This window comes from Aulonocara stuartgranti, assembly GCF_965226115.1.
Source record: "Aulonocara stuartgranti genome assembly, chromosome: 8".
NCBI lineage: Eukaryota > Metazoa > Chordata > Actinopteri > Cichliformes > Cichlidae > Aulonocara > Aulonocara stuartgranti.
In genome coordinates this window covers 10,674,036-10,686,504 of record NC_138959.1, presented here as the reverse complement: position 1 = coordinate 10,686,504, position 12,469 = coordinate 10,674,036, and the positions used below count along the sequence as shown (strand labels likewise).

At 40.1% G+C, this 12,469-nt stretch overlaps 1 protein-coding gene across 2 annotated transcripts in view; it reads right to left on the bottom strand.

The window, feature by feature from the left end:
- The window catches only part of adam12a (ADAM metallopeptidase domain 12a), an 80,494-nt gene that overhangs the window by 65,638 nt on the left and 2,387 nt on the right, over nt 1-12,469 (bottom strand). For both annotated transcript variants that reach the window (XM_082543132.1, XM_082543131.1), the window contains exon 2: nt 1,365-1,486. In XM_082543132.1, coding sequence (XP_082399258.1) covers nt 1,365-1,486 — 122 coding nt within the window. The remainder of the gene's footprint in view (nt 1-1,364; nt 1,487-12,469) is intronic.

Genomic DNA, 12,469 nt, shown 5'->3' with positions numbered 1-12,469 from the left:
GGTAGTCGTTGGTTTTTGTAAAATCGTTTAGTTTTTGTATGGTAAAAAAAATAATGGAAGCATGCAAAAATATATTGGGATATATGGAAAAGCTGTGTTAAACTGACCCCAATGACCCCATCATTTTGCCTTCCATATAACTTTAGTGTACTAGGAGTCGAGTTGCACTTTTGTTTTTTTGATAGGTGTCAGTTGATCCTGAGACTTTGAACATTGGCTGATTTTTGTATTCATTTTCAGACCAGTTCCTCACCTCACCATTTAAAAGGAATGTACTTTTGCTTTTTAAGGCACTTAACCCTAACCTATGAATTATTCAAGTGTAAAAAAGGCATGCAAATCAAGGGATAAACCAGTGTTGCACCTACACATAACAGAAAATTTAGTAAAAGAAAAATGTTCACCTTTAGGCACATTGAATTTATTAAAAAATAAAAATAAAAAAAAGAAAGAGAATAACAGTTTAATAGGCAAAAATATGATTTGTGCACCATTAAGGTGAGCTATCAGCCACAATGTACAGGACAAAATAAGAAGTTGGAGACCTAAAAAATTATCCATAGCAGATAAACTGTGTATGTAGTCATGTCCTTAAAAATGAGAAAAACAAGTAAAAATCAAGAAAAGACTCAACTCTGACCCTTTGGAGGAGTGCCTGTCAAAAAAACATTCTTAAAGACAGAAAATGGAAAACAAAAGATTGAGGTATGCCAAATTAAACAAGAAGTGGACTGAACATCATTTGAATCAGGTGGTTCAAATATTCTCAATATGGAATATTGGAAATGTAATTTTTCAGCATGACAGTGATCCCAAACATATTGCCAATGCAGTAAAAGCATACCTGAATATAAAAAAAAAAAAAAAAACACACACACACACACACACACACAATGGATCACTATCAGTCATGGATTAGCTTCCTCAGAACCTGGACCACAATGCATTGAAGCAGTGGTAGATCATCTTGACAGGAAAGCAAGCAAACATCCAAAAAAAAGCTTTGAATTTCCTTCAAGAAGCCTGGAGAACTATTTCTGAAGACTTCTTACCTAAGAGAGTTCGGGCTGTGTTGAAGGATAAAGGTGGTAATACCAAATATTGACTTTCAAGGTTGTTAAAATTGCACAAACTCTTGTTTTTGCCCTGTATATCATTTCCCATTTTCCTAGCAAAATATAAAGAAATGAGATGTGGCTTAAGGCTTACACAACACCATATATAAAAACACACCTAGGTCACAGGTGACACAGTAATACTAATATGCAAAGACAATTGATCCACTGTACGATGAACAGATGCTGAAAAGTAGACGAACAGTAAAATAAAAAAATATAAAAACATAAACGGCTACTATTGTCCACCTGGGATTTGAGCTGGCTGATTGGTTTCCAGTCTTTTCCAACAAGCTGAAGAGGTACTGTAGTCCCATAGTGTTTCTGCCTTGCTGTCGGTCTGTGTGGAACAACAGTGCTCGGAGGATTTCCTATAAAAGAAAATATAAAAACCAAGTGAGAATGCAGAGAAAACTTCAAAGTGTTCTTTATTCCAAATTCTCTCAGTATCTGCAAAAAAAAGAAAGAAAGAAAGAAAGAAAGAAAGAAAGAAAGAAAGAAAGAAAGAAAGAAAGAAAGAAAGAAAGAAAGAAAGAAAGACAATGTCCACATTGTGTTCTGTGTTCACAAACTAGAGGAACATTTTCAAAACTGATTTTCTTCAAACAATACTGACAGCGAATTCCTCCTCGCTATTAAATCCTGAGCCTGGTGTTCATTAATAGCATCAGTCAGAGCACAACCTGACAGTGGAGCTGCCTTGTAATATAAAGTGTCACTTCAACAGAATCACAGCGTTTGTATATGTGATGACTTTTCTGCACCACAGCGTGCAATTAATGCTCCCTGAATGTATTTGTTTTTCATAGCTAACAATTATCTACGCTGACAAAATGCCATTTCCATTATATCTAAGCTGTTCCCAAACATATGTTTGTCTTCTTTTTATAGACCATCAGTAGAATGGAGCCCCTCTCCTCTGCCATAAAGACATAAATACAACAACACTAAATGGCACTCTCAGACATCAAGCGATGAAAACTGTTAACTTGTGGCAAAACCGTAACCACCCACTCTCACACTCGAGCTGCATAAATCTCCGTAGTTCTTGACTAATGGAGAGTTTTGAGCGAAGACGGCTTGACTTGCTGCTGCTGCTGCGATAACTCCTAACACAGGGCCAGTGTCCAGAATGCAGCGCAGGGATTAGACGTAGCTTTGGGGCATTGTTCCCAGCACGCTTTTATCTCCTCTCTCACTGTTCTGACAGGGTGTTAACTGAGCCTCCGAATGGCTACAACACTTGGGGTGCTGCTGTATTGCCAGTCATTTAAGAATATATCCGTCTCCAAATCCAATACTCACGTCCCCAAAGTGAGCTGACAGGAAACAGCGGGAAAACAACCACTACCCGAGCAAGTCTACTACCTTTAAGCAAGACAGAAGCTGCAGCTTTTCTAAATAGTACATTATGAGCACGTACTGAGCCAGAATGCAATAGTGAGCCTCTGGAGGACACTGCTAACAGGGTTCCTGCAGTAATCAGCTCCCCGCATTGGGGAAGTTATTTTTCAGCTTGGGTCTCTTACTAAAACAGCAGGGGTTGTTAGAACCATTTGTTTCAGAGCAAACATACTAAATCAATTGTTTGCTTGCTTTCTGTTTTCTCCCAGTGATACTCCATTGAGCACTTCCAAACAGCAGAGAGACAGATTTAGTTTGAGTTTGATGTCAGTGCGTTTGTGGAAAGTTATGCGTGTGGTCAGTCTGTGCATAATATTTTGAACTTGAAACTTTACTCCATCTTAATTTTGAATAACATTCTAAGCACACATAAACATAAAGCAAACTCAAGGGAATATACTCATCCTTGATTATTATTTCCAGCAGATTCAAGGCGCTTCTTTTGAGGTTTCTGTCCCCTGCTGTCTCTCTACACATGACTCACCCATCTAAATTGCTGAGTCTGCCTATTATCCAGCATTAGTAAGCCAGGTCAGGCACAACACACCCCAGCTGAGCTTTGTTCTGGTTACCCTCTGAGGATACCACCACTCTGGAATACATCACAGACCCATTCCAGCTGATAGCAGAGAGCCAGAGGTGACCTGCTCAGCAGTTTCTATGCAACTTCATCCTGATGATGAGAAGCAGGCTTGGGCAAGGACGGAACGGCATAATACACAGAACAACAAGAGAAGCACTCCTACTCTAATTAGTCCCAGAAAACCACACTGTCTGGGGGAGGTGGACATGCTGAGTAAGGGAACAGATGACAACCTCTAAGGAAGGTATGGACAAATAAACACAAGAGACAAGGGGGAAAACTGTGGAAAGCTTTGACAGAGAAAGGTCAGGTTCACATTGTGGTTAGCCGATTTTTGATTTATATTGATGCATGAGCCTCATCATCTTTGGAGACGAGATTCACAACCATACAGCGTTGGGTTCCTTGACTTCAAAGTCCACAAGTGAATAACCCTTTTGCAAATGTGGTGTTCTTTGAGGTTTAATTCCTGCTTTTATGAATGGCATTATATTAGTGGAAATAGTCTGCAGGCTCATTTCTTTTCCACATGCTTGAGAAAGACATTAGGTAAAACTGAAGCATGACAGGACTGCAGTGTATGCAATGTGCAAGTGACTTTTGTTAGCTGGAATGTTATAAGAGCCACTAGAAGCATTAAGGGAGCGGTAAAAGTGGCACCAGATCCCAATGCCTTATTTATATACTCAATAACAGAGAGTGTAAACAGGGGTCTTAATAAAGCAGAGTTTTGGCCATGTTCACCTTCCTTTATGTTCCAGTGTACACAATGAGAGCTTGTACCACTTATATTGCCTCAATAAAGTCAATGCTAGGTGAGAGGTGTGCCTGTGTACTGAGAAATATGACTGTGTGTGTATTTGCCTGCGGGTGACAGAAACGTGATACAGATCCGTGACTGGATAAAGCAATAATTCTGGCTTTCCCTAGCAGCGTTCTTAAGAAAAATAACCAAAAATCTATTACATACTGAGCATGTGTAGTCAGTGTTTTATTATTTTACAGAGCATTACTGTGTTTGACTGGTTGATGGAAGGTGCAGAATATTCACTCTAAGAATAAACTGAGCGATTTGTGGCTCAAGTGCACCAAAGATTTGAATCTGGGATAAATTTGACTCTAGTTCCCGACCCTCAAAGCACAGAGGTTGTTTTAAAAAGTTTTTTAACAAGACTTCGGTCAAGGATTGCTGACGATTCTATCAATAAACCCTGTTGAGAGGAGGCCAGAGTAGCTGGGGAACACATGCAAACTTTATATCATGCACAGTTGATCCAATGACAAAAGATACTGTACTCAAAACTGCAGATTCAGTTTCATTATGGTGCAGAAAGAAAAGTGCAAAGCAAGCCTGTAGGGTATCTTGTGGCAATCCATCTAAAAGACAGATATTTCAAGTTTAAAGTTAAACCTTTTGGTAGTCAAGTCAAAAATATTCCCCCGCTAGAGACAAAAAAATATATCTTTACAAAATTTCAAAGCAATCCATCCATCCTATATTTAATACCTTTCAATTTCCAACTGTAGAGCCATGCGCCCTCCAGGGTTCTAGAAATCTAAGGAAGATCGTTGTTTGTTTTCCTGCTGCATTGATAATCTTAGGGACCCTTGAGCAGAAAGCACTGATTTATTGATCTAGAGCAACAGAATCACTGGTGCTAAAACTGGGCAAAAGTCTGGTTGTAAAATTTGCACTTTTTAACATTTTGGCTTCATTTATGCATCTCTGAAAGAACAGCCACAAGACCAGTTTTATCCTAGACATTAAAGAGTCTAAATGTACTTTTTTCCTGATGCTGTTTCACAGTGAAGCATTTCTTGGCATTGTCAGTGCTCCTAAAAGAATGCTTTTCCACAGCCTTTGAGCTGCTGGCCGCAGGGAACAGATGACCTTCCTCAGTTCTTAGCAGATCTCAGACATATTCTTACCAGCCTGTCACAACTCCAGCTCATCCCTTTTTCCTTCTATCCATCACACTAAAACAAATCAACACAATTCTTCCTCTTTATTATATCCCAGAGCCCAGTTGTTTGGAACCACAACTCTCTCTTTGACAGACAACCATATAATAATGTATTCATAACAATTGTGGTTTTTCCAACACAAATGGCATGCTGTTCTTTTTATCTGCGTACTTGATGAGGCCGTGCCCCTCACATGCATGCAGGTCCTCACTGAGATGGGATACAGGCTTCACATATGTGGATACATCAATCAAGAGCAATCCAAATGACAGCCATTCTTAGCCTGATGACTGGCACAACAAAAGCCCACAAGGACACACTCCAAAGTGACTTTGACAGCAATTCTCTCCGATCTTGAAAATGTTAAGATTTGAAATGGGAAAAATAACGCCTTTGACAGCCTCAAGGAGACTCTTTGACAAGCAAAACCCCATCAACGGTACAAAAACAAGTGAAGAGGACACATGCATCCACAACTGTTTTAGACAAGTTTATAGTGGTGTGAACCAAGCAACATTAACTCAAGCACCATAGTGTCAAGTACCATCTGAGCTCCTTGTCCTTCACACCACTACAGTTTAGGCAACACTGAATGCCATAAATCAGTGCATAGTGAATAAGCATTTATGTACCAATATAGATTCTACTTGTATCAGTGATAAGTTTCGTATTTCTACACAATAAAGATAAGGAACAGCAGGAAGAAAACAATCTCAGTCTAAATCTGGAAACCATATTCACTAGGATTGCAAAGTGGTAATATTACTCATTACAAAAACATGGCTCTCTCTGACAATGTAACAACACCCTACGTTTATGCAACCTCTATGGTATACAGTATCCATCATTTTGCCTATATATTGCATTAAACATTAAGCATTACTGGTATCGCTGGTCCTGCTGTGGAAGCTGTTCAGAGGGGCATATTGGAACAGTAGAAAATTAAAATTCAAAAATGTTCTGCAATTTGTAACCAATTATTGCCCTGAAGCTTATCTGCTCTGCCAAAACTGGCATACACACACAAAAAAGATTTATAGAGTTGATAGACTTTTTATAGGCAGCATAACCTGTAGCTCTAGGCTGCTGTTAATCGTGACATAACTTAAAAATCATTAAGGCTTCTACTTTTCTACTTTTGTCCACCAGAGAAAGATCCAAAATCTGTAGAGATAGCATTTTTTAGCACTGGTAACTTCCTGGTTTCGGTATGTAATTTCACGAGTAGGGACCAAAAACATTTAAACGTGCTTGGTTGCGTGCAGATCGAAAGTCCTGCTTTTATCTGACAGTTCAGCTTAAATGTGTCTTTATTTACAGTGTGAAAATAAACAATGCAATGACTTGACACATGGAACAGGAAGTCTTGGAACAGATTTCCACATATCTCTTGGCAACCCTGGACCCCTGAAACACTGGCCAATGCCCCCAGAGGCAAAGTCAACAGCAGAATCAACTAAAATGTCTAATGTCATGTAAAGTAATGAAACATTAGCCCCATCTTGAACAGCTACTGCAATAAAATTTTGCTTGACTATTATTCTAACAGTAGTAGTACAAAGTAATACAGTACAGGGTGTATTTAAATGCTTGAATACTTGCAATGGATTACTTTTAAACTGCCGTATAGGTGACTTAACTAAGACTACAATGGAAAAGCAAGAAAATGGACGTGAAATAGGAGCATGTGGGATTAATTAATTAGAACAGAGTAATGAGTTCAGTCGACCTTCTGCATGTGGAACTATGACACAACATGAGGGGGGGGAAAAGCATGAAAATGTCATGTCCTTGGATCCATATGAAAATGTGTTCTTGATAAAGCAAATCAAATAAAAAGAACACTTTTTTTCTGCATCAAGAGCATGTGTCCGCAGATGCTTACTGTCTTTAATCAGAGCTCTGACTGGATTGGGGACACGATCCAGAAAAGTTTCTAAGCCCAAAATTGGTTCTGACATCAGGCCATGGGGCAAGAAAGAAGAAGAAAAAAAATTGGCTATTGTTCATTTATTAATGGGTGATTGACAAGCATATCACGAACTCAATTTATCCCCAATCAGAGTGGGCAATTTATGCTAATTCAAAGAGAATGGGAACAGAATGATGAACGATACATCGAAAGGAAGATCCATCAAGTAGACACTTTTTCGTAAATGACCTTGACACTCAAAAGCACTGAACTTTGATCGTGTTCCTTATCTCTTTGAGTCCTTGAAGATCTTCTCTAGGTCCAGGGTGAATTATTATCGTGGCATTACTGACTTTTTTCTAAGTTTCTTTTATGCGTGTCAAGAACAAAAAATGCCCATCTCAAATTCCAACAGTCCAAGATGAGATCAGACTGCTTGTTGTGGTTAGCCAGCTGAATAAAATCAAAGCATATTCAGAATTAATTCACATTTTTTATATTCTCTAAATCGTTCCAAAAACAAAAATCAAGACTGGCTTCTTTTTTTAGGTTCTCTCATTTTCGTTGTAGAAAGAATATCCCTATCAGCTGAACAACCGCCCCACTTTGAGCTCTTGAAACTAAGGACTGTCACTATTGTCAGGCTTTTTCTTTGTTTTGTTTTTACACTAAGAAGCAGATATAAATGCTAAAAGTAATTGGTACTTGGATCCACATGAAAAAGAGAAAGCCAAGAAAGTGCCACATTTCAAAAACAGGCCTTAAGATCGCGCTCACCACTTTATCGACAAATCCTCTGCTTGTTACCTGTAATTTGTTAGTGGAGCCACAGCTCTGAATTCATAAAGACTGTTCAGCAAAGGTGAAAAGTGCCTGGTAATATTGGCTCGACTCCACGGTAAACACTTCACTCAGTTGGGGGGTCATTATGTCAACACCCAAAGGGTTGCATTAGGGAGCATAGAAACCTGTATGTGACATCATGGTAACAGGAATCTACACATACTGGAAAACAGGGCCTCTTTGAATTAAATCTAATTAGGTAGCAATGTGTCAAGAGCCACAGCAACGTAGGCTGTTAATGGTTGTCATTAATGGAGGATACATTTTTGGGGTGTATATTTAGGGTCATAACCAAATCATTTAACACTAAGCTCCCTCTACCGGTAAATAGCTCTTTTGTATGCTCTCTCTCTCATATACTCAACTCATTTACTGTCACACTACCCTGATGTCAGCACATAATTACTCTATGGGAAATAGATGGTCCTGCAGCAAAAATTTCCCCTTGGCTCAGCAGGAGGTTAACTCTGTCTGAGAAACCAGTGCTGTTACACCTCCGGCTGGGTGACAATGTTACCCTTCCTCCCTCCCAGTCCCTCCCTGCTGCATGGATTGTGCTTGCTGCCTGGTTTGGACGCTTTGCCTCAGCATCGAAGGTCAGAGTCAGGTAGCTTTTAAAGTGGAGCTGCGTGAAAGCTTGTTAATATGGTTCCTGTGATAGATTTCATTTACAACTCCCTAGAAGACCTTTCTGCCATGGGAAGCACATGCCTGGCGCACAATCAAAGCCGCCTAACAAGTCATATAGCTCAAGGATTACAACAGCAGGGACTGACATTTAAGTGTTTGACGAAGCCAAAATGGCTCTGGCATGGTTATTTGATTAATCAATTAGCGCGTCAACAGAAAATAATGCAAATCAGATTTAAATATACATCAATTCTGTTCATGTAACTAATTCATTATGGCAAAAGTGCAAAACATTCGTTTTTTCTTGGGAGGTTTCATGAAGGGAAAAAGTCATTACTAAATCATACTTGCTCTTGTGCACTCAAGTTAGTAATTTGTGCACACACACTCTTTTGACATTCCCAAATACAAATGTAAGGATTCACATAATTATTCGTCGTATCAGTGTAATTTGTACAGCTTTTGAGGTTTTGTCACACAGAAACAATTGAAGGTGTATCAAATTACAATTTTAAAAAAGGTGCTACTATTTTCTTTTTTATATGAAAACCAAAAACAACCAACCCAAACTTTTAACAAGGCTGGACTGGTCAAAGTTGTGCTTCAAACTGTCTTCAGTTTTTGATGTGCGGCTCGTGCTGCTTCACTTAAAAATACATCACAGCTCCACCTATGAACCAGAACTCGAACAGACACAGACAAAGCCAAAGACACAACAGGAGAATTTCACTGCAGCCAATTTGTCAGAAACTGGCCAAGGTAGGAGGTGACCTGTCGAGCTCCTGTTAACATGTGCGCCCATTAAGAAACATATTGCAGCTTGCTTCCTTTTGTGACAGGAACAGGGCATGTAAAATCTGGCAGGTGGCTAGATAAGGAAAAAAAATTCTGTTTTTCAAACCTTAAAGGAAGATGATGACTGCTACTCAGATGTGCATGTTTCCTGCATGTTTGAGTGTGGTATGTTCATTTCTGAAATGCTCAGTGCATTAATGCTTGATACAGCCAAGTTAATTACTGGTATCACCATTTACCTAAAACCAGTATTAACTCTAGCAGATGCACGTACACTCAGCATCTCCAGGGTTTGCAGTGAACAGTCTGAAAAAATGAAAATACCCAGAGAGCAGCAGTTCTCTGGGTGAAACCGCTTTGTTGATGCCACAGGTCAGAAGGTAATGGCCAGATTGGTGACAGAAAGGAATTTGAAGGCAACAGAAACTCAAATGACCCCCTTTTACAATCAGGATATGCAGAAGAGCCTCTCTCAAAGCATAAATCATCAAAATCCAAAAGCTGATGGACTACAGCAGCAGAAGACCACACCAAAACTCAACTTAAGAACACTTGAAACACATTACCACCAGGTTCTGATGAGTCTAGATTTTTGCTCCCATATTAAGATGGTAGGGTCAGAGTTTGCCATGACAACATTAAAGGATGGATCCATCCTGCCTTCTATTAACAGTTAGGCTGGTTGTGGTGATGTAATGGTTTGAGGGATATTTTCTTGAAACATTTTGGGAACCTTAATACCAAATCAGCTTTGTTTAAGCACCACAGCCTACCTGAGTATCGCTGCTGACCATGCCTTTATAATCACAGAATAAACATCTTCTGGTGGCTGCTTTCAACAGGACAAGATGCCACGTCACAAACCTCAAACCCTTTCAAACTGTTTCTTGAACATGACAATGAGCTCTCTGCACTCAAAAGGCTTCCACAGTCACCAGATCTTAATCCAATAGAGCACCTTTGGGATTTGGTGGAACAGGATATGTAGCCAACAAATGTGAAGCAACTGTGTGCTGTTATCATGTAAATATGGAACAAAATCTTAGAAATGTTTGCAGCACCTTGTTGAATCGATGCCATCAAGAATTAGGGCAGTTCTAAAGCCAAAGCGGGAGTCCAACCCTGACTAATAAAGTGAGTGATGAGGGTAGGAGGAGAATTAGCATTACAACTCTATGAGATGCAGTCTTCAGACTTTACAAATGCATAGCTGTGTTAAAAATAAAGGCCAAGCTGTAATTTGAATGTAGTCAAATTGGCTAACATTGAGCATAGGTGCCACAAGGCATGATGAGCTATAGTCTGTTGACGGTTTTACACCCATGCATCATGCCTTTATTGTCATTGTACATGTACGGCAACATTATGGATGCTCCTAGCCAACTGTGCAGGAATAAAACACAAATAGTAAGACAGCAGGAATAACTAACAGGAGAAATATATACAATCAAGACAAAGTTACACAAAGTGCTTCGAAGTAGTGCAATGCACTTAGTCTGAAAAGAGTCCGTATGTGAGTGGCCTGAGTGATGTGGGTTACTCAGACCACGGCTCAGATTGGTGAGGTAAGTGGGCAGAGGCGGTGTGTGGGGGATAGTGTTTTTTAACAGTCCGAATGTCACAGGGGAAGAAGTTGCTTTCGAGTCTGAAGGCGTGGGATCTGACCAGAGGGCAAGGGGTCAAGCAGGTGGTGGGCGGGGTGCAAGGGGTCACCTGTAATGGCCCTGCTTTTTCTGAGACAGGAGGATCTGCCAATGCCCTTCAGAGGTGGCAGAGGGAGGCTGATGATTTTTTAGGGCAGTGATAATTACCCTCTGCGCAGCCATTCTGTTCTCAGTTGTGGCCCAAACACCCAGGCAGTATGAGCGCTAGGAGTGCTAGGAGTCCAGCAGCAGCTCCCAGGTTATTCTTCCTCAGGACATGGAAGAAGAGCAGCCGCTGTGGGGCTTCTTTACTAGAAGTCTTCATTAGGATTGATGCTTCTGTAATCCCTCTGTAAGATAATTTCTAGTATGATTTCTTTCTTTTTTTATAGAGTAATGTATATAATAACGTGATGTTTTTGGGGTGAAATACTGATGGGGTGGAACTTGAATTACCACGGACAGATTTGACACTGGCAAGACATATCACAGCCAACTGACCTCTGACCAAACAAGGGAAGACAGACTCTGGGAATGACATGCTGAGTCGAACTCTGACCTGTCTGGGTGTGAAAGCCAAACGAGAAAGTCCAGAGCCAGGATCAGGTTTCAGCTCGTGTTTTAAACGTTTGCTGGAGAGGTCAAACAAGTCCACGGCAGATTTGAAGAAATTAATGTAACACATGTAGGGTCAGGCCACATGAGCACAGTCCAGATATTTTCCCTCTTATATACAAATATCCCCACTGCGGAACGACGACTGGTTGATCAATCTGTCTTGATGCACAACTACAGATCAGCCAGTTCTTCTTACCAGTCTCCTGGGTCTTAAATATCCTGAACAACTCATCTGGAAGAACTGAATCCATTCGTACTGAGAAGATACTAAATGCCTTAGACCTGAGATGGGTCACATCACGGTGATAATGTCACTCTAGGGGAGGACACTGTTTGCTAAAGGAATTTTTTACTACAGTCCAAAAATATATTCACAGCTCAGCTTTCGTTTGTCAGAGGGTGCAGCACGCAAGCTGCATGCAGCGCTCAAGGCAGAGGCAGTCATGTTGGCCGAAGCAGTACATCTGGCTCGTAAATACTCACTGACACTAAAATGTGTCAACCAATGGGAGGAAATCATTCATAAACGATGCCCAGCCAGGACAGGAACATGCATAAGACAGACAGGGAGAAAATCGACATGAAAGTTGAAGGAAGGGTGTCATTAAATATGTATGCAAACACAACATTGCACTGAGTCGCTCCTTCAGCTGCCTTAGATTTGGATGAAACCCACAGTCTAGAGACGAAGTAGAGCCACATGAAAATGAGCAGTAATTATCCTCACTAATTATGCTTTGCATTAAGTAAGGCTACAACTAATTACTTTCATTGATCACAAAAATTATTTTTTGCACAACTTGTCCAAGAAATCATGAAGAAAAAGAACCCCTCTCAAGTTTAGAAAGTGAAATATACCATCTTTGTTTTGCCTGTTTTGTCTGGTCAGAAATGTCTTAATGATTAAAGGGACCACCAAAATCATGGCTGCAAACTTTTTTGTGGGTTGTAATGAAGAATA